Here is a 27,006-nt window from a genome sequence, read left to right as displayed (position 1 = left end):
ATGCACTGACATATGTATATTGCTTACAATAAGACAAGTGCGACAAGAAGATACGAGCTGGATTCTGAACAGTAAGAAGATCTTATTGTATGTACATAACAATTTCTGAGACTCGTATACCTTAAATAAATATAATTTTTAAAAGTTCGTTTAGAAAGCATGAGTTTATTTTGAGTTTCAGCTCACGCGTATAAATCCCTAAAACTTCGTCTTCTTGTTATATAAGAAAATAATTGCAAGAGTAAAGCTTCTTAAACCTTTTCTTAAATATCTATTGTAATACTGAACTATTGTAGACATCCAAACGTATTTTAATTTCCTTCAGAATTTTGGACAGTCGAGTGTCGTTCGAGGTTCCCGAAAAGCAAAATACCAATAGAGGATTAAATGTTAAATAATGATGCAAATTACACATAGTCATAGTTTTATATGAGACCAACGTGCAATTTAAAAAGTTATAAATTCTGAACAGTAACTATTATTTTCGACACTAAAACGCTTTTAACGGTAATTTTATCTGTCTACATCTGTCGATGTAATTTCTTGACATTTTATCCATAAAAGAAAGTGGGAATCTATTCATTCGTGTTTCGTTGAGAACGATTCTATTTCAGATAAGATTTGATTGCTACTTTGCATCGAGAAATACTGATGAGTTCGTTGGGATATCAAGGAATTGTTAAACGGCCGGAGATAAAGTTAACGTACTAATTAAATTTACGATCCTCGCCTGGCAGATGCGTAGGGCGATGGATTTAGAGTGAAAGCGACAACGTCATACTCCGCAATTCGCGTTTGTTTTAGAAAATACCTTATCACGGTCGTGATAATTAAGAGAATAGGACAACGTCCGCTTTCTTTTATGTTTTCCATCGGTGAGAAAGGAATCGACCAAACCACGAATCGTCTTATCATCAGATCCCTTTTTGAATTAAGATTTTGATACAATCATTGGACGATTATCCAATTGATCAGTTTTAATTAGTACCATTGAAGCTAAAAAATTTCGGTGCTACAAAAAGAAATGTATGTTGCACGTAAAACCTTAGGATTACGCATATATTTAATTAGGTTACTGTAGGTATAATTTGCTTGCTGTGATCTCAGAAGAAGTCAACTCTCTACACGTTCGATAGGCCCTATCATAATTACTCGCAATCGAAATAGAAAGAATCGTACGCAAAAATTAACACTGAAATACTATTTCTAAAATACTAAAATATTAATTCAGTCGATGAAATATCCTGTCTACTCTATAAAGAAATATTTAGACACGACACATATTAATTAACTCGATAGAGAAACAAATGACTCTCTACTTTATACAGGTCGATAATTGCAATTCAAACCTGTGTAGTTAAGGTTTGTGGGACACATGTTCGCTTGATGCTAATGCTGAACTTATTAGCACGAGTCAGAAACGTTTTCCAGGTTGATTATCGAGTAAACACAATATTATATCGGTTCCCGTTTCACCCATTATTAGCCTTGTCCGTTGATATTCACATTGAATCGTTGAAATTCTAATTTATCGTAATGTTCCCTTATACTGTTATTCTTATTGAAATCTGTGACATTCTAATTGTACGTGGCACGTGACAAGGTGTAGCGACACGTACTGTAATTTATCGATCTCATTTCTTCCGTAAAAATATATCAACTCGTTTTAATAATCTTGATAAGTTATCTTCTGATAAAACTCATTGCACTCATAACATTCGATAAGAGTAACATTCGTTATAATTTGATGCCGTTAATCGGATTATCCCTTAACTATAATACAAAAATTTCTATAATTATGTAATTAAAAGATAATAAAAAGAAGATTATTTTCATTACGTACAGTGTGTGAGTGACTCACAAAAATATGTGAATAGTTAGTATAGAAAATTTCTATGAACATATTATATGTATTATAAAAAACATTTCGACATTTCATTGACATTGTCGCTATCAATTATAGCGATAGGATTTGAAATCAATCTGGAAATATGTGTGAAAATTATAAAACGTTTATTTACAAACATACAATTAATAAAAAATTAGTACATTATATAGTAGGCGATGCCACTAAAAAAAGTATATGAGGTTTATTAACATGATTAATAATCGACTATTTAAATAATTTTGGGACCTCTGCGATTAGTATGGTCGCAATAAAAATATCATCGTGCGTCATAAAAAATCTTTTATACAATACATAATAGAAATATATAAATAATAGATAATAGAAAAAGTTTCTACAAATACTGAAATATTTTTTTGCTTGTCAATTTTATTTCTTCCACGGATAAATACATATTGAACTACAGGGAAAAATTAAACATTATAAAGTCCGCGGTAAAATTCACCTCTATCGTAGTATCGATATTTTAGTTCGATGATATTTTAACTTCCAGCTCAAGTTTTTCATATTTGTGCAACATTCGTTTGTTTCGCATAATTTTTTTTCAACAGTTTGTCGTTTCATCGCGTTTCGTTTTTAATTATTTATTCAAAGGTTAATGGAAAGAAGTTTGTATTATCATCAGGTTTAAACTTGAAAATCAAATTTTTTATCTCGGAATAATGAGTATGTTTGGAGATATAAAGGTGAAGACGTGGTCACCCGTGATTCCTTGCAAAATTCCAGATAATATCGTTTCTTCCCAATTCACATCGTCTAAAGTATTTACCCCGTCTTACGAAAAGTACGTTATTCAATTAAATTGAAATTTAATTTAATGATTATTAGTAATTGATCAGTTATTAAATTCCTTATTAAATTGGGACGCTCTTAATACTTGAATAAATAATCAAGGCATATTTTCTGTAATATCGCAGGGAAAAACGTCCTTGTATAGAACAATTGTTAACGAATGAATATCAGCGAATCTGGTGGCAAGAAAAGGAAATATGGGACAAAAGGTGCAGAACAAAAATAACAACTAAACAGTTATTGCAACGCATGGTAAAAGAAAATATAACATAATAACCATGTTATTAAATTTTTCATCCATTTAATGAAAAATACCTCAACACGATATCAATTATTACACCTATAAAAACGCCTTTGTATAATTGTTATTAAAGGTAATTCGTAGAAAATCGAAAGTAGTTCCTCCTATCGATAAACCCAAAATGACTAAAAAACCAAAGAAAAAGGGAAAAGTGAAAGAATCAAAAGACGATAAGAAGGAAGAAGGAAAGTCTACACAGGAAACGAAAACAGATGAAACGAAGGAAAGTAGTGAGAAAAAATCACCAAAATAAATTCCCTAAAAGATTACTGTTGGTTATAACTGAAATTCAAACGAGTTTTCGAACGTTCTTTTAACACAGAATTTTATAACTGGTAAACGTCAAGATCAACATCCATCGATTTTATTACTCAAACCTTGAAAATCGCGATATCTAGCACAACACATACACGACTACATGTCAAACCATGCTTGTTTCCCTTCGAACTATTTTTCACGTACAACGTGAAGAAAATACAATTTTTTGATTACCTTTAATTCAAACCCTGTCAAATATTATAAGTTATAAGTTTATAGAAATTTAATAAATCAACCTCGCGTAAGCAGTAGATGATGTTCTTCTCACCGGAAATACACGTAAGAAGCTTTTTCTCGAGAGCACAAAGAAGCGTAATTCTATCTTTTCATAGTTTCGTTACGAAAATTAATGTATCTGAGCAAAACGTTTTATCAAATAAATATTACTTTGAAATCATTTCTACACGTAACCATGATCATAACCGCAGTAAAACTAGGTAGATATAAAGGATTAACGCTTAAGATTATAACAACGCTATCCAATATTTGTATAGTAACGGATAATGCAAGTAACAATTACGTGATTTTAATGATTCCCTTTTTTCCTTTATATATAGTCTTTCTAATAGTATTACTTACCAATCTGTCCTAGTATGATAAGATTTCGCGAAGCCTACACTACACATGGTTGCAGTTTATGGAAAAACGAAAGTGGAAAATGCTGATGCAATCAGCAACGATAGTTGAGTTTGATTTCCAGCATGTGGAATGAATTTTCAAGGGGAAAAAGAATGTTGTCGCAGGTTTTACGTTTTTCACGACAGTCGTAGATCTATTTTATCCTGTAGCCGAAATAAATGATTCTTTTATTTTTCTTAATACTTAACGCGTCTTGAGGAAGAAAAAGATATATCTTAAAAGGATTTAAATTCTATTATAGCTAAGGGGATATTTATCTGTTATCTCTGGATATTGAATTTTTCTTTGTGAATATTATGCATAGACTTTGTTTTTTTTATTCCTTTTTAAATTTTTTGTTGGACAATATTTTTGAAAGAAAGGTCCAGAACCCGTTCAAGGCGAACTACATGCCTCTATAAATATCTATCAATTAACTATCCGATATTTCATCTACAAAACAAGATGAAACAATCACCTTTATTGCATCATAATCGATTCATTTGTAACAAGATATTTTCTATTTCGAAAATATATTTCTTTGCGGTGACGTCAATGAAGCGCCAAAAAATATCAAGAAATGTGCCTCGTAAAACGGTAACACAGTGCATCTTGTCGAATGTTAGTCGCAAGTATTTATTTTGCATAAAAATGTATACGAAGAAATGACGATAATTTATTTATATCTTGATTAAGGACTTAGGAAATACCTTAAATAACAAAATCGCGGTGACATAAAGAAAAGAAAATCTTTACAATCCTTATGATGCATACTATTTATTTGTATTTGGGATAAAAAAGATTTTTATATCGATAGGTTAATTGGATCAGCATTAAAACGTAGAATATTGTTCGTATCGATTGCACGCTCGTAAAAGAAAGAAAAGATAAAACAGGTGAAACGGGGCAACAAAATTCAATCATGGAACAATTAACCATGGATTAAGAGATCAAACGGACTGCAGTTTCTACTTATATGTTTCAAAATGTCGTGTTCCGGCATGGAAAAAAACAACACATCTACATACAACTTCATTCGATATCCTTCGAATATAAGGTTACATTCGTGCTAGGCCATATTCCATTTCTACCATTTCGTTGCAAAACTACCTAGGTGTTTCGTTACGTTATACTACCGCATTAAATAACAGCCAATCGACAATTGTTTCCTATAAATTCTTCACGACGGTGAATGAAAGAGAGATCAAAGCAAATCGTCGTACAATATGACCATTTTGCACGCAATGCACACCCCCACACGCTTTCTTGAGAATAAAAGAAAATATAGGTTATGAACAACAAGAAACAAATTCATAATTTTGCAAGTGCATTATGTTTGAGAATTGGCTACCCTTAAAAATATCATTATTGAATATTTCTATGAATAAAGTAATTTTGAAAATTTCTGCATTGCACATTCTATTTCATTCACTTACATTAAAATCTAATGATTAAACGGACTAATATATCATTGGTTTGCTTGAAAAGTAATATCTCAAAAATCATCATATTTCAGATTAACTCTAAAATTGAGGTACTTTTTTAGGACGGAAATAATTACTTAATAAAATTATGCTATTTAACAAGAACAATTTGACAATTCAACAATTATTTAATAGTAAATAATTCGAAATCTAACTTAAAGAGTAAACAAATACACATAGATGTATTAGATTAGATAGATAGAATACACATAGATAAATTCTATTATTCTAATAGTAGTAGAATTCTAATTCTAGTAGTAAAAATCTAGTATTTTAAATAAATTTCCTAAAAAATTTACTTCTTTACCTGCTACATTCTTTGAACAAACCAGCAATATGTAATATATGTAATACATCTTTTTATAATTCAAGGTAATTCCATATTAAAAAATATACAAACGCAATAAATAAATTTATAACGATACTTGTACACCGTTATAGTATACTTGAGAAAATTCGCGCGTAGAATTCGAATGATAGTGCTGCCACCTGGTAAAGGCTGAAGACGTTTCACGTCATCTCAGCACTACTTTAGTTTATCAAAGTGAATGAATCAAACCTAAATCGCGTCTTTTCGATAAACGTTACTCGAGAATATTTTAACTTTTTTCCCTGGTCAATAGAAACCGTGGTAATGCAAACGTGTTTACGGCAGTGGAACGTAAAGTGTACAATTGTTTAAGCAATTCTGATTTTGTTCTTCGGTATGTCAGAAGGCGAGGCTACAGCATCGCAGAAGAAACAGCAGCCATTTCAGCAACAGCCACAACTTGGAATAGGCTCAATGGCGAATATGGCATGGCAATATCCCTCGCCAAGCAATATCCACAACATGTTTCCCCCATATTCAGGGTAATTATCAACTACATCGATTTAACCACAAATTTATTGTTCTACTAATGAAAATAACGCGATATTTCAATACGAAGTATCTTATATGCACGTTTAGGAACAACGTATTATGCACGTAATGTTCGATGATTTCATATAATCTTCTTAATTTACAATTCTTTTGATATTTCTGTTTTCATTTGCATTTGAACTAACATAAAACAGCTATCGATCGAATAATGAATGGATAAGGAACATCTAGGAAATAAGTATTGTAATATAATACATATTAACGTGAATAAAAGACGCTTTGTAATGACCTAATTTTAGATTAACATACATAATATAAGTAATTTGGAATAATAATAAATTATTTATTTTAGTAAATAAAATACACCACAATACAAGTAGATACTAAATAAAAGTTTTAAAACTTTTTGTATGATACTTTTTATTTTAATATTTGGAAATTTTTGAAGTTATGACAAAGCTAATAATAAACCTTTTGCAATATTAAGCACTTCAGTTGCATATATTGATAAGCGTATTTATGTTTTTTATAGGCAGTTATATGGACCAGGATATCAAGGTGTACCTCATCAAGGACAAACGTTTAGCTACTATCATGCAATGATGCCAGGATATGGACAACCTTTTACTCCACAGCAGATGCAACAGCAGCAGCAGCACCAACAACAGCAGCAACAACAGCAACAGCAGCAGCAGCAGCCACAGCAGGACAACAATCAAGGAAAACAGTTACATCAGCAACCGCCAGTACCTGGAACCCCCATGTCTTTGGATGATGATTCTGAACTTCCTCCTTTACCTCCTGGACCACCCCCATCAGTACAGACATCTCAACAACACAATAATCAAATACAACCATCTATGCAGCCTCATCCAGGGTACATGTACAATGCTTTTCCATATGGTACTTGGAATGGCATGCACAATGATATGTCTCGTAAGTTTTTTTCTTAAATAGAAAGTGTCAGGGAAAATGTACTTTTATTTAATATATATAAAATAATACTTGTTTTCATCTTTTTTTTTCAGAATACAATAATCAAATTCGTTTCAACGTATATAACAAAAAGAATGGTTTGGCTTTTCTCTCTCCATCTGGCAATAGTGGAGCTGCGAAGAGAAAACGTAAGCGGAATAAAAATTTAGCAGCTCAATTCAACAATAGCTTTCAGGCAAACAGTCCAACAACGAATTTCGTACCGGGTCCCAATCTAAAGACCGAATTACCACCTTTACCTCCTGCACAGTGTGAAATAGTGGCTCCTCCTCCACCAACTGAAGAATCCCCTGCTCCTACTACACCTGCTATCACAACTGTTAATAATACAATTCCTAGTGCTGGTACACCAGCGGTAGGTACACCCTCTATCGTGACAAATCCCAGCCCAGTCGGTGATTGGCCTGACAGTTTGAAGAACTATGTAAACAGGTGTTACGAAAAATGCAAAACGGCAGTAGACAAGGATCAAGTTGAGATTATATTAAAAGGAAAGATAACGCGTGCAGCGAACGACGGCTCGCTTTGGGTAAAAGACTGGGACCAAGAACCATTGCCTAGCATTCATAGTGAACGTATGACTATGACGATAAAGCCTCAAAAACCGGCCTTGAAATTAAATAATTTGCCGAATCCGCTGATGAATGCACAGGGAGGCTTGCGCAAGCCAGGTCTCTCCACTTCTCTTGGGGCTCGGCTTGGCGCGCGTCTCTCTGTGAATTACAAACGGTCAAGGTCGAGGTCGAGGACTAGATCAAGATCAAGATCCAGATCGAGATCAAAGTCCAGGTCGAGGTCGAGGTCAAGATCGAAGTCAAGGTCGCGTTCGAATACACGTAGCCCACCATCACGAAAGTACAGGCGTAGTACATCATCGTCGTCGAACGTTAGTGATCGGGAACACGATTATAAATCGCTAAAAACGAAAAAATCTACTAAAAACAAACTGAGTCACAGCAGCAAGAAAACAAAGAAGAGTAAACAGATGAAATCACATTTCTATTCAGAATTTGGTTTAGCTACAGGAAACACTGAGGAATTAGGATCTAAGGAGAAATTACAACAACGTGCTGCAAGATTTAACGATACTATTTCCAGGACAGCCAACAGTGGTGTTAAAGATGACTCATCTACAGACTTTGATTTTACTGGACTTCACATTGTCGGAGTATGCAAGGACATAGAGAAACCTTATTTACGTTTAACATCTGTAAGATTTCTGTCACCGATTAAATTCATTTGAAATCGGTTTGTAGAATTTATCAAAATACTCCTTACTTTTATATTATAGGCTCCAGCTCCCGCCGCCGTTCGACCGGTAAGTGTACTCCAAAATTCTTTGGCACATGTCAAGAAACGCTGGGTGGCTGATCAGGACTATAGATATGCTTGTGATCAACTTAAATCTATTCGTCAAGATCTTACCGTCCAAGGTATTCGAGATGCATTTACAGTCCACGTGTATGAAACACACGCCCGTGTTGCCCTAGAGAAAGGAGATCATGAAGAATTCAACCAGTGCCAGACTCAGTTACGAATGCTATATCAAGACGTCGGCGGAGAAAATCGATGTGAATTTATTGCATACAGAATATTGTATTATATTTTCACAAAAAATACTCAAGGTTTTTAATTATTTCATTATGCGTATAATTATGTAACATTACCAGTGTAATATTCTTTTTACATAAGAATAAGAAAATTAATACTTTTGTTACAGATTTAACGACGATTTTAGCAGCTTTATCAGTAGAAGACAAAAATGATGAGTGTATAAAACATGCGCTCAAAGTGCGTTCAGCTTGGTGGTTGAAAAACTTCCATGCCTTTTTCAAACTATACACTTCTGCTCCGAGGATGGCAGCCTTTTTAATGGATTGGTTTGTTGCAAGGGAACGCAAGAATGCATTGAAGAGCATGATAAAGTCGTACGTACTAGACTCTTTAGAAGTAATCATTTATATCTACTTGACAAATTATCTTCAAACAATATTTTTCTATACAACATTTTTACAAAAATTAATCATGATAACGCTAAGAAATATAATGGATAAAAATATAACTAATTTCATATTAACAGGTACATTCAATTGGTAAACTGTTAGATAGCATTTAACTTTAAAGTATTATAATCTTATTTGACAATTTTTTTGCAATTTTTTATGACCAAAAAACGAATTTTTTTAATTTTTTAAACGATCTTCAAATATATTTCTATAAATAAATTTAACGGAAATATATATATACGAAGGTACAAAAAGTAAGAAATAATTTATTTTTAGTTTTCGTAAGGACCAACATTATTTCATGTATATAAAGGAACAAAGGAAGTGAAAGATTGCAAATAATTTTTTTAACAATTATAATTATACATAGATTTCTGTTACAGGACATCGTAGCTGAAAAATGACTAGTTTTGTTGTTGTTTATTTTCATTGTATTATGTATATTATATGTGTGTGTATATATACTTTGTGTATATGTCCATTGCACGATTATCTAACGATACATTTCTTCTGCTGTTTAGCTACCGGCAAAATTTGGCGGTTGATTTCGTCGTAGCAGAATTGGCCTTTGAATCTTTGGACAAGTTTTATGAATTTGTCAATGAATTGGGGTTGGTTTATGCTGATCCTGAACAACATCTAATCGACTGCAAGACAAGCAGTGGTTCTGTAGGTGCTTGGTAAAAAAAGCCATTTTTTTGGTGGAAGATATATAAACGAAAACCATTGTCGTGCACATTCATAGGCACAAATCTGTGTGTGTATATGCATATGTTTCCCGATTATATGCATATGTACACTTCACATACATATGCATATGCATGTGCATATATTTAACTACACATTGATCTGCTACTGATTCTTACCATCCCCTAATCATTGTTCTCTTCGTTGATCGACGCCACACAGTCGAGCAACAATTTGTAAATGAAAGTTTTCCCCGCAATAATTTGTACATATACGTGTCTCAATCTCAGCCCCGGCGCAAGCGAAGAATCCACATACAGGCTGATGAATTGTACAAAAGAATTAGGATGACCGTTTTAAAGTCGTCTGCAACTACCTCAATAAAACTCGGTATGAAGCCGAGGCTCGTAGTAAATTACAGAAAGAGAGAGGAGACGATAGCAAATTATCTTCAGGAAACAAACACTTCTCGTTTGGTCAAAACTTCAAATTCCTTCGATCGTGATCAATCGATTCTCCAAAATTAGTTCATGTTATATATTATACGTGTTCTTACTCTTGTGTCTGACGATTCTAAGCATCTTTTTCTAAATACTGTCCGCTGAAAGGAGTTGGGATTTTTTAACCACTAGCCAAATCTTTTGCTCTACGCAAGAATCTACATCTTGTCGCCACTTCGAGAGGGAAACTTCGACATTTCGTATTGGGGATTCACAAGCACGCGTGAATAGAAATACAGTGATTGTTTCTATGATAGAAAATAGTAAGGAATTGGAATTAATGAACGTATTAAATATACGCAATCGCTATGAAGGGCTTTCTGGTAAGAAATGTATTGAGTTTAAAAGGATATTGGCATGCTCGACAACTCGTCGACGAAGAAGGAAGAGAAAGGAAGTCGGAAAGATCTCAAGTTCGGTTCGGCGGTTCAAGAACGGCTCGGTGGTAATAGCCACACGAAACATCTGTACAAAGGGAAAGAGAAAATACTCGACTTAACGTGTTCAACAATCGAATTATAGGAACTTCTAACGGGACAAATGCATATTGGCAAATCATGCCATTCTCGCGTGTGAAGAGTGATTATTTTTATCTTTTTAAATATTTATCGCAGGACAATGTTTTTTTTCTTTAATAGTCTATTATCAATTCTCAAGTGTCGAGATGCAAGGATATATTAAATGAGAAAAGACGGACATTTTTCATTGTACGATCACGTGCGAATATAGTGTTGTACGTAATAAATTATTTAATTTTCGGATATTATATTACTTCTTAATCTAATGTTATGTTAGAGACCTAATAGATTTAAATTAAATGCAAATCGTGATTTTACTACTAATAAATACAAAATTTATTATATGTGTATTTCATGTTTCAACTACTAAACCACAAATAATTACTTACTAAATTCTGTAACCTTTTTCCTCGATGTCGTTAAAAATTATGAAGATATTAATACGGCAGTCAATATGTAAATCTGTTTCCAATCATAAATGGAAGTAATCATATTTTACACGATGCACAATGAATCCTCTTCAGTCATTCAGATCTTTTGATGTGTTCTTTTATCTCAAAAGGATTTATCTGATGACTAAAAAGTAAGATCTCTTTGGTGTAACTGTTCTCTGTGTATTTATTAAATTTCTACACAGAGATAATGAAGTTATATCAATATTGCGTGCTATCACGCAATTTATATCGCAATTATATTTATCACAATAACGTAATGTTTATTTCACCATAAAAATGAAATAATATATATAAAATTTATTTCAATTACACGGAAAAGTAAAACTTTTATTATGTGATACAAGAACGGAAATGTTCAGAGAAAATTATATAAACGCCAAAGTAAATATTTCATTAGAAAAAATACAGATTTGTTGCAATTATTTGTTACATTGTAAATACGGAAATTGCATATAAAATATATTTTTATAAGTTAGTTTCCTGACAATTAAAACATGTTCTTTTTATTGATTACAATATCCGTTTACAATGCAATATAGTATGAGCAACCAATGCAGTTATTTAATGCGAAGTTTTTTCAATCGGTTCGGTTTTTGTGCACAAGTCGCCAATAAAATTGTGCGATGTTACAGCTAAGTTTTAGTTTTTTAATTCATTGTTACACAAATATTTAAATTAAATGTTTTTTTATATAGGTATATATATTTTTTTCAAATCATACACAAGCATGTGTATAAATTAACCACGTCGTGAAATGCATATAATAATTCTAGCTATCTCACATATCGTAAAAACTATTAAATTCATTTTAAGTCCGACAAAATAAATAAAAACAGTATCGCAATGGAAATTGAAACCGAAAATTCAATAACGAAAACAACATTTTGTTTTATTTATTCCATCAAACATCGTCGAAAAATTTTGTGAAATGGAGCACAGATTTATCGAATGTTTTCAAATGTTTTCACGGATTTCGTACATTCTCGGAAAATATGTTCGTGTAAAAGTGGCTAAAATTCGACCTCTATATCGCAGCATTGCGAATTACAAAGTGCGTAATAACTTGATGTATCACGACATTTCTAATTATTTAGTTTGTGTTTTAAGAATTATATATGTCTTTGCAGAAGCATGTGTTAATTGCATAGATTGATAAAATGAGCATAAAAATTACTTGTGTAACAAATACAATGACAAAAAAATAACACTACGCACAAAGTTTTAAAAGAATTGCTCGAGCTATATTTATTTAACTATCTAATAATAATACAACTATCTTATTGATTTATAAAGAGAATAAAATACTTTAGATCTTCAATTCCAAATCTATTAAAATTTAGACTCAAAAAATACAACATTGTATAAAATGATATCAAGTTGTTTTCATGCCACATCATACAATTTTAACAGACAGTCGTGCATAATTCAACATATATAATTCTTAACACAAGTATCGTTAGCCGAAACAGTACGGTTATTACTTACGCTATTACTCAAATAAAAAATGTTAATATTGAAACGTACTTTCATGAAAAGAAACCAGGATGGCTGATAATGTCACTGGTACGACAATTTATACGGATAGGGACACGAAACTGTTATACTGAGTGATGTTGCGTTTCAAAATATCCGCGCACGGACCTAAAACTCGCTCGAATCTTGCTCGGTCAAGTTTCACACATTTTAAAGGGCCTCGCGCCACGACAGTCGCTGCTCTCGGCCTGTCCAATAGCAATGCAATTTCACCTATAATAAATAGGACATTGTTGTTGAGACAATTCTTTTTCACTCATCTCTCTACTTTTCTCTCTACTCTATTATCATTAAATTGCATAACTATTAATGATCATTCGAAAGAACGAGAACGTACCGAAATAATCAGATGGTCCTAAACGACCGACTTCCGCTAATTCTTCACCCTCTGAACGTTGCTGTAAAACAACAGCTGTGCCTTCGACGATTATGTAAAAATCTTCACCCGGTTCACCCTGCCGAACTATTGTCTCACCATCATCAAATGCCACCGGTTCTAAAGCATCGGCTACTGTGAGCCGTTCCCACTTATCCAAAGATTCTAAAAATAATAGGAATTTTATACAATAAGAATCAGTGATTCTGGCACGTTCTTATGAAACATGAAACGTTAATTACCCAAAATTGAAACTCTGGAAAGGAACTCCTCATACATCTTTCGTTTCCTTATTGTAGAGCCCATGAGAATTCTGCGATATGAATCTCTATCGATACCCCATAATTTAACATCGGTCTTTGCTCGAACAGTCGCAGCACGTGGAGTCCCATATATCAACGCAAGTTCACCGAAACTTCCACCTTCTCCTATGGTCGTGGCTAGTTCACCATTGACAAAGATTTCGACCTCTCCTTGATCGATTACATAAAAGTTGTCACCTTCGTCGCCTATTAATGTATAACAAAAAATATTCGACGTAAGCTAGTTTCGCTTAACGATTTTCTCGGCGACTGATAATTAAACCTAATACTATTTTTAGTACCTTGACGAATAATTGCCTCTCCGGGCAAAAACGTGACAGGAAACATGGCGTCAAATATATCAGAACGTTCGTTCTCGTCGAGATGAGCGAAGAGGACATTTTTTGCGATGGCTTTACTCAAGGCAGCCATTGTTTTGTAATCCTTGGGCACAACTTTTTTAACATAACTTGTCGCATCTTCTTCAGAGACCGGCTCCGCGGAGATGCCTCCTCTTCGCCTCGGAACTTGAGGACCTTGCTGTCCAGCAGGTATGTCCTCAGTATCCTCTGGACTGGTCGCAATCTGTTGCTTAGCATCGTGAGCCTGCTCCTGAAATCAAAAAGCGAAAGTCGATCAATTTCATCGAGATGATAACCAATGACATTACGTTCAACAAACGTTACGCAACCTATGTATCTAGGCTTTTGCTAACAGGAATTAGGTTACCGGAGAAACCATCTTTTGAGCTTGGTGATTCTCGAAACTCGATCCAACAGGGGAAAAAAGAAATGTAATATAAATTTACTCTTGAGTGATATTCAGAGAAGGTGAAAATACTTGATTACTCGATCAAGCGATGGTTTCATTTTTGTACCTATTTTATTTGTTTACATTTACGGGTAATTAAAGAACATTATCGATCATAAGATTCAACACTATTCACGTATTTTGCTCTACTTGCCTGTTGCACCATGTCGAAAGCTGATGATCTCCTAGGTGTTTTGCAATTACTATCTTCGATCCTATATGCAATCGATCGATGCTCTTTTTTAAAACCAACAAAAAAAAACTTGTTTTCGCTTGCGTTATTTATTTATTCCAAAACGAACGACACAACCCTGAAAGAGTCACGTAAGAAAAACAAGCCGCTTTTATAAGTCAATTTTGCTTAGACATGCGCAACACACGTTACTGTGCCCTTCCTTTAATGAAATCATGTACTCTTAATTTCCTAGGTATATACGTATGTATATGTTAAAAACATGGGTAACTTGTACTGGCTGGATCACAGCAAATGTTATGTAAAGTCATTTTTTCCACAGCAACTACTTTCATATGTCAACAAGGTTCTTCTTTTTTTCACTCTTTCTGTAGTTAATACAAACACCTTATGTGGCAAATGATTAATAATGTATTTTATTTTTATCATTTACATGTCTTTGTAATGATAAACAACATCAAATCTATCGATCCAAAAATTATTTCATTACAATGACAAAGGGCAACGGGATATATCAGAGAGATAAAGAAGCCAACACTTGGTACTTTTTAAAATGAATTCTGTAAGAAATAGAGAAGATTACAAATTCCCATAATTGAATACGTCTGTACTTAGGTATCGCTCCCTATCTACCAAAAGTAAACCGATTATTGTAAAATTATATAAGCCTTTGGATAAAATATTATTATACCGCCTATGGACGACGAACATCGATAAAAAGGTAAACAAATAATGCCATAGGTCACTTGATGTTTTTGCAGATGAGTGCCTCCTCGTAAATGCGCAATATAAGACGAAAACATTGTACCAATTGCCGACACCACACGATTTTTATACTGTTTAGAGTCATTAATTTCACCGTTATACATATATTTTATTAAAATTTAATAGCAATTAAGAAGAAAGATTTTTTGAATATCAAAATTGACTAGAAACAGAAAAATAAATTGAGAATCATTCGTCTTTTCGCAATACTTAGTTTAGTTCGTTAAATCATAATATTTAGAATGATTACGTCTTTGCAATAAAAAAATGCCAACTTATACCAAATAAATATTATTAGCGAAATTATTGTTCTAATTGGTTATAAGAAATCTTTCTCTTCAAAGATGAAGTATGATTTATTATATTATTATTCTTTTTCTTTATATCAATCGCCTCTATTATATTCATATAATACATATCAAATTCGTCAACATTAATTCATAATAGCATCTATTTGCACATTCATTTATTTCACTATATTTTATTTTTTATTGATCATAAGTTACATTAAACGAACAAAATTCTTCTAATAAAAAATAGTTAATATAAAATGTTATAGCTTAAACAAACAAAACTGTTATTAATAAAAAGATTTAATATAAAATGCAATTAAAAATAAGACAAATATTCTAAAGAAAGAAATAGCGCGCACGTGTGTGTGTGTGTGTGTGTACATGTTATATTTAAAATACTCCTTTATAAATGTACATGAATTCCAAATTAACAGTGTATTATCGCACACGAAAAAACAATAAAATAATGAAGATTAGTTGGTCAGTGATCCTAGCACGTGCTGAAATGGCATCCATTTGACGTTCGAACAATAAAATATCACGTGTGTTATATTATAAAGAAAAAAGGTTCACAAATATGCCATCCGATTATTTTTAATAAGCTGTGATGAAATTCCATGGATATCTCACATTTATTTCTTTGCAATAATTACATAATAGAAATTGCAAAATATTATATCAGTCAATTCCATTGTGCGCAGTAAAGACTCTTAATAATCATTATAGCAAAGCGATTTAACTTCAGTGAATATCCGAAGCATAAACTTTAGATTGCCTCTTGCTCAGTAAATAATACATTCAAGAATCAAGAAGTTATATGGAGAGATGTTAGAACGCATAAAATGCACGCATGAATAATGATGGATATTTGAATCTCATTTTTGAAGCAATTTGAAGTTTTCTATACTATAAAAATTAGAACCACTTCGAATATAATTCGATGCTTAAAACTGATACAAATTTTGGTAAGTTTCGAATCGTGATACGCTAGAATTCCATTAGATCAGATTCTTCAAAGTTTCAATAAATTTTGGGAACTTACTGGACATTCGATATCTTATATAATATTTCATAAATTTTAAATATTATAAATAAAATATAATATAAGAAATTGTAAATATAATTTATCGAAGATATAAAATATCGAATACTCGCGAAAATTTCCAGTCTTTGTAGTTCTTCAATGCCTATCAAAACTCTCAAGGCATATCCGAACTTTAAGGACTCAAGATCTATCAAGACTCACGATTCAAGATTTACCAACACTTTTAAAAGTTGAAGTATCGAATCATACGCGGCAAATGATTCGAAGTGTGCATATGTGCATATTTGATGCGATTCGAAGTGTTTCAGAATTCATCACTACGCATAAATCTTGTAAAAGATCGGATATTCGCGACCGTACCTCGTACATTATTTGTCGATATTACTTGATATTCAATACACGTGCACACGTAATTTTTACCCGATTACGCGTATATTCTTTAACACTCGTCGTCTCACAGTCAAATAATTGTATCACAAAAGTAAAGTTTCTCTTAGTGGTTGGCAAGCGAAAGAAAGTAATGCACAAATCACGGCCACAATCGTTGCTGATCGCGCGCTACCACGTCTACCGCGCGCCGCTTCGGAATTTTCTAAGGTCTCGCCAAATTCGATTAATGCGACACGATCTTTCGTTGTAGTTGATATAAAGTCGACGCCGCGTGCCAGATGGTAGATATACCATATGATGTGCGTCGAATTTTCGTTGATTCAGAATCAGATTGATATGGGTAACTCATTGACAGATGAGGATTCAATGGATAACAACAACAATACTTCCGGCGTTGCCTGTTTAAAACGCATTGTCGTAGCGCGCTTCGCACATTTTCTAGGACAACGCGTTACACCGCTTTCATCGTTGTTGGCTAAGGTTGCGCGCTTCGTTATATTTCGAGCATGTGCTATATTTAGAGCAGCCCCTACAATTGCACATACCTCGTCTCTTTCGATACGTGTATACATCCGCGGGGATAGGAACCGATGACGAGCATCTTATTTTGTGACTCATATTTCCACGGTGGATGTACATATTTGTTTAATGATCGCGTAATTCACTCAGAAATGGAAAACGTTATCGATCATTTTCTGCTATGTAGCGCTGCTGCGACGCAGTAAAAGGAGGGAACTCAGCTAAATGTCCTGCCGTTGTTTACGGAGATACGAAAATCTTAATGTCAAGGATAATGCTGTAGAACTCCAAGGAAAGATATGTGTATTATTCAGGACTGCTATGTAAGATACGGCTGCGTAAAGACATTCCGTTTTTTATTGCAAATGAAAAGACAAACTAAAGAAAATGATAATATCAACCGTACAAATGCTAGAAATAATTGTTGACAAAAGTAACGGAATTAAGGTTCTTATGACTGGTAATATTGAACGCTATCCCCACCACTGGCTAGTATCCCCCACCGAAAGAAACTAGCGAAGTGGACGCGTTTAAATAAATACATTTGGCGCCAAGTATGTAATTCAAATTAACTTATTAGTCTGATGCGAATCAAATCATTGACAAACATACTATATATACGTTTTTCATTTTCCTATCAGAGCGTTTTACTTCTCACTAACTACCTTTGATACCCTTATAATACAAGGTCAGTCGTTTGTAGAGCCCTTCCTTGGCTGATTATTTATCGCTATTTACTAGCGATCTAAATCACATCACAGCAGTTAAGGCTTAAAAAGGAGATGTTTATATAATATTTTTTACGTAAATCTCAAAATTAAGTATTATGATCGCGAACGATAAACGATTCGAATTTTATATCATATTTTAAGTCATACGTAACGGCAAACTTCTGAACGGTTGCTTGTTTAATTAAAAATACTTCACAGTCTCCGGCATTTATTACAATGTTAAAAATTATGTGTGCATTCAACATAGAATCTTTTTCCAAAAAACATTGATGTTAGAATACAGTATTTTAGAAAAATAGATAAATTAATATAGAAAATCAACAAGTATGTAAAATTAAATGCAAGTGCTAATGATTAAATGGCATAAGAAAAGAAATTTAATGATTATAATATTGTTTCCAAATATGTAACGACTAAATACCTATTATATAAAATGGATTTGCATTACGTAATGAATAGATTCATTAATTGAACATAATTCTTTTATTTTTTAAAATACTGATATTAATTGTTCTAATGACTAATTATATAGAACAATATCCCAGCAAATGTTATTTGTAAACCTCCTAGAATATAAAGTGACATTTAAAGAGTTATGTATATGCTTGTGCGTACCATTCTATTTGTATTGATCAAGATAACTTTTTGATAATACTACAGACTCTATTTATGAAAGTGCCATTAACATTGGCAATTCTGTATTAATAAAATCAAGTAATTAATATTGATTTGTGTAGATATTATTTTGTCTTATCTGTCCTTGTACAGATCCATTTATTCTCTTATCTGTCCTTTGACAGATCCTTACTGCACACATGCAGCTTAGCATTTTAATTGATATTTTTTTTCAGCTTTGTATAATCACAATATGAATAGTTATCTGAACAATAAAAGAAAATACATAAAAAAAAACTAGTGAACAACATCAGTAGTTTATTAGTAGTGATGAAACCAGTAAAGAATAATGAATCTGAGGTTATTTTAGCAGAACATGATTCAATACGTACCCGTTCCAGTTTTTGAAAGTATTCTCTCAAGAATGATATGGGATTTTCAGGACGCCCCACACACAGCTGCACTATACAGTCTTTTAAAACTTGTTGAATATTGTGTCTCTGTACGTATTCCTCGCACTCTCTTAAACTTTGCTCTTCCTCGAGATTCGCCGCCATATTGATGCACAAGTTGACACTTTATAGCAAATACCTATTCAACAATTCCGTTCTTGACATAAATATTGCGAATATATCAGTTTTCATTTGATAATTCAATCTTTTTTATATAAAGAATTTTAAAATATCTTTCACATGGTTATTTATCTATATTATTCATTGTACGATGCATAGTAGACAATCGTGTTTTTTCGGGGTTTTAATTCAATAAAGAATGACTGCCGCTAAATATGAATTCGAATTTATTGGTTCCCCTTGAAAAATATAAAAGTACAAGAAATAACTATGACTGCTGATATTTCAGATACATCCGAAAATTAAAGATACATTTTCTGTTGTTTCATTCTTGTTCTGATAAAAATATGTCTGTAATCGTTTGGAATAAGATTTAAATAAATACGATCACTATCTAATTAATATATGTAAAACTTAGAAATAAATAAATTGATCTTTTGTTGAAATTTGATACAAAAAATTTTCAATCTCATATGAGTAAAGCATATAGTCTAAAAGTTAAATATAAAAAAATAGTTAATGAAACTTGATTGTACAAAAAAATAGAAATTCGACATTATTAAATTTGATTGGAATAAAAATTCTGAAAAAAACTTATTTGAATATTTAAAAAACAAACTGTAATTAACAGCATGTAGTATGATTGGGTGATAGGAATTTAGAAAATATTTCAAGTTTATATTTTTAACTTCTAACAATAATATATTTTAAAACATATTGTCAATAGGTGGATAGACATTATAACATATAAACTATATTTTAAAATATAAGATAAGAATGTTTTTTCTGCTCTTAGCAGTTATATTTCTGTAATCCCATATCAATGATGTCATTTTGAAAAAGATTTTTTCTGGCATTTAATGAAAACTGAGGAGAAATGGGATTTCAGAATTAACAGTTTCAAACTGAAGTCTTATCATTTAGAAAATGTATGGCCATGTTTCTCTATATACACTGATATTTGTGTCTAGCACAGAATGATTTCAAATACTTATGCAAATGCCAATGCATTGTAGAATCCTCTAAAATATTATAATATTGTGCAAGCTCATTAAATACAATACAATACTTTATTGTAATAAATAATTTAAAAAAATTATGATACAGATCTTGTGTTATTTCAACTTAAAATTTACAACATCGCATATATTTAACATACTCTATACATTTATACATAAATAAATACTTATTATGATCTTTAAAAATTACAAATTTTCACATGGGGGATTCTCCAATGATCTCATTTGAAAATGTAGTTTTTAAAACAATGATTCATAACAAATAAATACATTATGCTTAACTCTCACAGTTTAATTTCATGTCTTGCTTATTTCATCTATTTAATCTAGTTGTGCAGTTTTTTTTTAATAATAATCTAAATTTAACTATAGAATGCACGCGATGCATGTGTACAATAAAAAAACAGGAGTATCATAGAATATTGCAACATATTCTGCACTTAGTAATTACAGTTGCTTAGGAATAATTACAATTGTTTTAAGGATGCATTGACTCGTATTGGAAATACTTTTCTGTTTTTTTCAGATATTACACTTTTATTAAATTGCGAGTCTAACAAGTGATTGCCTACAAACAATACTTCCCTGTATTCTCGTTTCTTTGGACTATTTCGTCTCTTTCTCTAACAGCATTAAAAATTATCAAAATTCACCGCAATGCTTCTGTAATTAAATTCAGCAATAAGTTTTACTTAATCCCTAAATTGTATTATTGTTCAATATTATATGCATATGGTCGTTTCTTAAATGAACATGAAAAACATAACATAGCATAAAAGATAAAAAAACTCCAAATTACAAAACACATTATGAAACACTTGAATATAATAATGTGATCTTTCTAGAGTGCCTTTTAATGATAAACCACTATAGTATCTAAAATTCTGACCATGGTAACGCTCTGATAATATAATAAGAATAAAATAAACAAGATTAATTTTAAATAATAATGCTCTTTTGTATAATTACTATTGTATTATATATATTAATATAGGCACTTTCTACAAGTAACTGGAGACCTTTAAAATGTGCAATAAAAATGAAATTTTCAACAACTTTCTTATTATTAAAATCCATTTCTATGTAGGTGCTAAAAATATGTCTTTTTTAAAATAGTAAATTAACTAAGAAAGTCGAATAACTAATTGTTAAATAGAATATACTTATACATATAGTTATACATATAAGCACACATAGTTTTATTAGTTTTTTGAGACGGTTATGATAAAATTCTCATAATATCTTAACTATAAAAATCGTGTATCATGGTTAATACAAAGTGCAGTTTGTAATCTAAACAGCATTTGTTTTGTTTCTTCATTCATTATACATTTATTGCTCTAAATAGATTTGTAAATTGATAGATTAATTGCACAAGGTGTGATACTTGTTCCAAAAGTTACTTTAATGTACTTGGTAACATTATAGCTTTTAAATATGATGAAGGAAAATGAAGTTTTGCGATGTAATAAGAAACTCTCATACAATAGAATTCTCATGTAGAAAAAATAAAAAATATTCAACAAACGAAGCTTAAAATATTGAAACTATCTTTTTTAAATTAATGTTGTATGCACAAATCAAGATCCATATAAAAATGCACTGCTAAAATTTAAAAAGAGATAATTAGCAATTTAATTACTTACAAAGCTCATTCAATGATAAGCTTCTACAATTCGTAATCTATCCTCCATCATTTATATATTTATAAATAAAATTTTTTAATAGATGGCCACCATGGTCTATTGTTACTACTTATTGCTATCAGATTATTACACCATGATTTTAATTCGCTCGAATAATACTGATTTGAAATTAATATCAGACTAATGTAATCTTAAATATCGGTTTTTAACATAAAATGAAATTTTCTAATGTAATACATACTTGTTGGTATTAAATGCATAAGATTTGCTGTTCTAGAGAACTATTCAACTTCGATGCTTAACTTATCAACTTTTTAAACTTATTAATTACATCTTGTTCATGGTTTTTAAGGCACCCGATATACATGAAAGGAAATTTGAATGTACAACTTATTGCTCAAGAGAGATTGCCTTATCACTGGAACTTAAAAATCATGAACGAGCGCGAGTTTTTTTTTAAATTCTGACATTTTTTTCGTAATAAATGCAAAATATGACTGCTATATTAAAACAATGTCATATAAAACGTTCCTAAAAGTAAAACAATAATATCTGTATTTTATAATCGACCTAATCTATGAAGTATAAAAAATAAATAGCAGTGCTTAATTAATAGCAAGGTACATAATAACACGTATACATAAAATAACATAAAATACATAATATATATAAATAAAATAACTCGAGGAAATTAATATTGCTAACTATAAAAGTTCACCAATATTCCATACAAATAAAACTAGAGGCAGTAAAGTAAAACATTTATATAATTTTTTCAAAAATGATAAATATCTTTCTCAAAAATTGACTAGTACTTGACATATCTTTGATCTAATTTATTAACTAGAATATTTCTGTATGTTTATGCAAATATATGAATGTTGAATAGTGATCTATTTTCCTCTGTGATTTATTTGGCAATAATACTTACTTCGATTCTTACGGAGTTGTTGATGTTAAAAATGTTGGATCAACTGCAGCAACCTTTGCAGTTAAGAATGCATGCATACAGAACAATAAATTCTGCAACTGAGAACATTCCAATTCCTACAAAGAAAAAGAACATGAGGAAATAAATTATTTTTACTTATAACAAATAAATACCTTTGTCTCAATAGCGATACTATCCAACTCTTGAAAATGTAACTTCAGTCTACTTTTTCCATCGTCGCTAGATCCTCTTAATTGTGAAAATTTATAACGCCATACAGTCTCTCCAATATCTTCATAAGAAAGTGTAAAACCTTGAGTCCATTCTAAGGTTAATCCTGCGCTCCTTCCATTAAAAGTAACAGGAAAGGTTTTACTCTATAAGAGAAAATATATTGTAATAGAAAATTCTATAAATAATATCTAACGAAATACATAAAAGCTTATTGCTAACTTTCAAATGTGTAACAGCTGAACACACTGCAGTATGCCATGCTGCCTCAACTCTTAAGAGTTCTTGTCTAGTTTCAACGCTTAGATATCGTGGAGGTTTACCCGGACTTTGTGCTAAAAAGCAGTGCTGTCTTTCATCTACATTTTCGGACTCTCGCATTACACGAAACATTGTTTGATATACTTTAAAAGTTAATGCACATCGTGACCAATCTCCTATATTACACTAGAAATAAATCATAGTATTTAGTTGTACAATATACACTGTTAATACTTTATTAGTACTTACAGGGGGCGTTTCAAATAATAACAAATCGGGTCCTTTCAGTGCTAAAAATCTCGGTCTATAACTCTGCCATGGCTGATTACTATTGCTTACTGCTTCATTAACCCAGCCCATGTATTCTATACGTTCACCGACTCCAAAATTACGATTATATAATTTCATCTGAAAAATAATTATGTAAATTATAAACAAGTATATGAAAATTATAAATAAATGAACTTGGAATATTATGTTTTTCACCTGTAAATGTGTTAATCCTGTAATATTATCAGTTATATACTTTAACCATTGACTCAGAATAGCACTATCATCACAGTGTATTACACCAGTACGTGCACCATTTAATCCTCTTACTTCGAACGCATTTCTTCTTAACTTATCTGTTCCAAAGATGTATCTTGTCACATAAGCCATCATTAATGGAACTGGAATTACAAAAGATTATTAGCTCCCTTAAATAAATAAAGAAGAAACATATCATAAAACATTATTTCAACCTGTTATAACATCTATCCATTTCTTATATTGCATTGAAGTGGCTGATGCATTTGAACTTTGTCTACTATGACCACATCTAGGACTACCACTTTGTCTGTTAGGTGATAACCATTCATCTTCTGAACCTCCATTTGCAACATTATCTAATTTCTCTTCTTTTTCTAAAAATTATATTAATGCAAATAATACAGTGAAATGCAAAAGAAAATAGTTTATATCATAGAATTGAATAAATCATATTTACCATTTTTTTGTAAAAATGGCTTTGCTGCACGATAATGTTTTACTGTCAAAACTACTATATCACCTGCGTTTCTCAAAATGTTAACAGCATCATCATGATTACATGCAGTTATATATTCTCCATTTACTATAAAAAAATAAAATTATAACTTTAAATGATATAATTTCCACTGATATTTTAAATGTGGGTTTTACTTTGTAACACTATAGGCGAATAGCTAACATGGAACAATATTTCAAAGGAAGAAACCAATATTGACAGGTCTGACACAAATAGAATAAGCATTCAGGACTACCTATATACAGAAATACAATTCTTATTGATGAAATATCTTTTCATAAAGAAATATCAAAGTTCATATCATTTACATCCATTAATTATAATAAAAAAATATTTAAAAATTATTTAATAATTTATATTTAATGATTACTGAACTTACCTTTAATAATTGCATCTCCTACAAATAGTTGACCACATTCATCAGCTGCCTGACCTTTATAAATTCTAGATATGAGTACAGGAAGTTTATGCTCTGCTCCTCCCTTTATGCTTAATCCTAATCCTCCAACTTTTTGTCTAGTGATTTGCACCATTCTCTCTTTAGCATCTAATGGTGGTTTATTATGATTTGCTGTCTGCTGAAAATCAGTATTACTTTTTATAAATCATACAAATAAGATAGTAATGACATAATATGATGATATTAAACTTTACCTCTAAATCTTCCCTTTGGAGCTTTAAAACTTCCATAGACAGATGTAAACGCATTGGTACTGACTTACTTTTTCCATCACTAACACTCACCATCCCTGTCCTCACCTTTTCAAAGAAAATAAATATTGAAATCTGATTTATTTGAATGAACATTAAATGAAGTAATTATCTTGAATTATATAAATATATATTAAAAGAGTTGTATATATTAAATTAAATTTTTATATACAAATCCTTCAAATCATATATTTCATATGTACAAATAATATATACATAAAAATCCATTATAAGCAGTTATATATATTATAGGAGTATAATAAAATATTAAACTCATCATTGATAAATTTAGAAAATCAATCCTAGTTTCCATTTGAAGTACAAATATCCCTGTATATTAATTAATTAACTGTATCATTCAATTACTTTATAAATATGCATTCTATTATATAGATATTCCCAAACAATTTACAATTGTTTATTTTTAACTTATAGTACCAAACTTTTTTATATATCTTGATATTCAAATGACTATACAGTTGAAATAAAAAAGAATATGGAACAATATAATTTTTTAATATTATACTATTACATTTATAACATAAATAATTCCTAAAATTTCTGAAAAATTACAATTTTTTTATGATTCATCTATTTCATATTTATATTTCGTTATTTTAAAATAATAATAATCCAAAAATTAACGATAAAATTTGACTGTGAAATAAGTATGTACTGCAATATCCTCTTTCACATTAACAATGTTTGGATTTTAAAAAATTATCAGAAAAACACTAAATTATGTTTAAAATAACTAAGTATATTAATTGCTTACCTTCAGCTTCTGATCAATCTTCTCCTCGATCGGAGTACTCATTTTCGTTGCGTTGATTCTCATTATTTAATATAATTATGCAGCTCATACATACAAGCCCCCGTATTGCCAAACACAAATTTCCGGGGTTAACAAAGTTTCGTAAATTGTTGATATAACAAGTAACATAGCTTTAGACGAATCGTTCGACACAATTGCAAGTACTACTCGAACAATGAAAAGCCAAGATCATATTCTTATTGTTCTTATAAAAAAAAATTCACCAAAGTACTCGCAGAAGATATGTAATCAAGAACTCACGATATTTTAAAATGTGACAAATTTATCGAAAATCGTGATTTTTCAAACCATACCATCGTGACGTTTTAAAACGTTCGGTGAAGTAAAAACCCCGTTAACCGGGACGCAGAAAAATTGGAGTGGGCTAAAAGTAGCTAAAAGCCCGCGGCTGAGGCGCATCGATTTATACACTGCAACGCGCATCGATGGTACCTCGTTTGTTTCAAATCGCGGGAAATACGAAAACAGAATATTTTAGTATATTATTTATATTTCGTTATATTAGTTATTTATATGTGATTTGATAAATTCAGTGATAAAATTTTAACATATGTAATATATAAAAAATGTATTGACATAGGATAGCGATAAGAATGATATTCAAATGCAGATAAGTAATATTATGTTTTCTAATCACTGCACATTATCGAAATTTGCTATATTATTTATTAATCATAATTGTACAATAAAATACATTGAATTCCATTCTTTAGGAATTCGAAATAAAAAGTGCATTA

The 27,006-nt window shown here is 31.2% G+C and overlaps 4 protein-coding genes across 15 annotated transcripts in view; 1 reads left to right on the top strand and 3 right to left on the bottom strand.

Annotated features, from left to right (window-relative positions):
- Positions 1 to 3,956, bottom strand: part of LOC117160048 (uncharacterized) — a 30,422-nt gene extending 26,466 nt beyond the window's left edge. The window contains exon 1 of one of the 2 annotated variants that reach the window (XM_033340442.2): positions 3,897 to 3,956. The gene's annotated coding sequence lies outside the window, so the exon portion shown is untranslated. The remainder of the gene's footprint in view (positions 1 to 3,896) is intronic. The other variant, XM_076621340.1, reaches the window with a different exon arrangement.
- Positions 3,957 to 5,915: 1,959 nt separating this feature from the next.
- LOC117160049 (leukocyte receptor cluster member 8 homolog) lies at positions 5,916 to 11,332 on the top strand. 5 transcript variants are annotated; one of them, XM_033340446.2, is made up of 6 exons: positions 5,916 to 6,050; positions 6,133 to 6,271; positions 6,814 to 7,217; positions 7,310 to 8,487; positions 8,569 to 8,902; positions 8,998 to 9,947. In XM_033340446.2, the coding sequence occupies exons 2-6, from the start codon at positions 6,204 to 6,206 to the stop codon at positions 9,372 to 9,374; spliced, it is 2,361 nt and encodes a 786-aa protein (XP_033196337.1). In that variant the 5' UTR covers positions 5,916 to 6,050; positions 6,133 to 6,203; the 3' UTR covers positions 9,375 to 9,947. The 5 variants fall into 5 exon arrangements, with proteins under 5 accessions (XP_033196337.1, XP_033196339.1, XP_033196338.1 ...); XM_033340448.2 differs by having other exon boundaries at positions 5,928 to 6,047; XM_033340447.2 differs by having other exon boundaries at positions 5,928 to 6,050; positions 6,136 to 6,271.
- Positions 11,333 to 11,919: 587 nt separating this feature from the next.
- Pka-R1 (protein kinase, cAMP-dependent, regulatory subunit type 1) lies at positions 11,920 to 19,590 on the bottom strand. Of its 4 annotated transcripts, none has more exons than XM_033340453.2 (6): positions 17,121 to 17,611; positions 14,619 to 14,679; positions 13,957 to 14,266; positions 13,595 to 13,861; positions 13,314 to 13,517; positions 11,920 to 13,189 (listed from the first exon to the last, which is right to left on the bottom strand). In XM_033340453.2, exons 2-6 carry the CDS (start codon positions 14,628 to 14,630, stop codon positions 13,017 to 13,019), a joined length of 966 nt encoding a protein of 321 aa, XP_033196344.1. In that variant the 5' UTR covers positions 14,631 to 14,679; positions 17,121 to 17,611; the 3' UTR covers positions 11,920 to 13,016. The 4 variants fall into 4 exon arrangements, with proteins under 4 accessions (XP_033196344.1, XP_033196342.1, XP_033196340.1 ...); XM_033340451.2 differs by having other exon boundaries at positions 14,619 to 14,775; positions 17,121 to 17,608; XM_033340449.2 differs by lacking the exons at positions 14,619 to 14,679; positions 17,121 to 17,611 and adding an exon at positions 19,408 to 19,590.
- Positions 19,591 to 20,268: 678 nt separating this feature from the next.
- Positions 20,269 to 26,671, bottom strand: Syn2 (Syntrophin-like 2). 4 transcript variants are annotated; one of them, XM_076621433.1, is made up of 11 exons: positions 26,210 to 26,671; positions 25,378 to 25,482; positions 25,103 to 25,301; positions 24,664 to 24,789; positions 24,419 to 24,580; positions 24,162 to 24,346; positions 23,925 to 24,083; positions 23,637 to 23,861; positions 23,357 to 23,560; positions 23,184 to 23,299; positions 20,269 to 22,783 (listed from the first exon to the last, which is right to left on the bottom strand). In XM_076621433.1, exons 1-10 carry the CDS (start codon positions 26,270 to 26,272, stop codon positions 23,192 to 23,194), a joined length of 1,536 nt encoding a protein of 511 aa, XP_076477548.1. In that variant the 5' UTR covers positions 26,273 to 26,671; the 3' UTR covers positions 20,269 to 22,783; positions 23,184 to 23,191. The 4 variants fall into 4 exon arrangements, with proteins under 4 accessions (XP_076477548.1, XP_033196209.1, XP_076477547.1 ...); XM_033340318.2 differs by having other exon boundaries at positions 20,269 to 21,269; XM_076621432.1 differs by lacking the exon at positions 20,269 to 22,783 and having other exon boundaries at positions 23,002 to 23,299; positions 26,210 to 26,670.
- Between the last annotated feature and the right edge of the window lie 335 nt (positions 26,672 to 27,006).

Source organism: Bombus vancouverensis, chromosome 9, assembly GCF_051014615.1.
Source record: "Bombus vancouverensis nearcticus chromosome 9, iyBomVanc1_principal, whole genome shotgun sequence".
Classification (NCBI taxonomy): domain Eukaryota; kingdom Metazoa; phylum Arthropoda; class Insecta; order Hymenoptera; family Apidae; genus Bombus; species Bombus vancouverensis.
The sequence above is the reverse complement of the archived record's forward strand: the minus strand, read 5'-3'. Positions and strand labels throughout refer to the sequence as shown.

Bases quoted from the DNA above. Each gene is read 5' to 3' on its own strand.
- LOC117160049 (XM_033340444.2), top strand. From the start codon at position 6,126: ATGTCAGAAGGCGAGGCTACAGCATCGCAGAAGAAACAGCAGCCATTT. The intron at 7,218-7,309 runs GTAAGTTTTTTT...TTTTTTTTTCAG, and splicing joins CATGCACAATGATATGTCTC to AATACAATAATCAAATTCGT. The intron at 8,903-8,997 runs GTTTTTAATTAT...CTTTTGTTACAG, and splicing joins TTTCACAAAAAATACTCAAG to ATTTAACGACGATTTTAGCA.
- Pka-R1 (XM_033340449.2), bottom strand. From the start codon at position 19,572: ATGGCGGCGAATCTCGAGGAAGAGCAAAGTTTAAGAGAGTGCGAGGAA. The intron at 14,267-19,407 runs GTACGTATTGAA...TTTTGATTTCAG, and splicing joins ACTTTCAAAAACTGGAACGG to GAGCAGGCTCACGATGCTAA. The intron at 13,518-13,594 runs GTAATTAACGTT...TATTATTTTTAG, and splicing joins TTCCAGAGTTTCAATTTTGG to AATCTTTGGATAAGTGGGAA.
- Syn2 (XM_076621433.1), bottom strand. From the start codon at position 26,272: ATGAGAATCAACGCAACGAAAATGAGTACTCCGATCGAGGAGAAGATT. The intron at 24,084-24,161 runs GTGAAAAACATA...ATTATTTTTCAG, and splicing joins CAGGATTAACACATTTACAG to ATGAAATTATATAATCGTAA. The intron at 23,300-23,356 runs GTATTTATTTGT...TTTTCTTTGTAG, and splicing joins GTATCGCTATTGAGACAAAG to GAATTGGAATGTTCTCAGTT.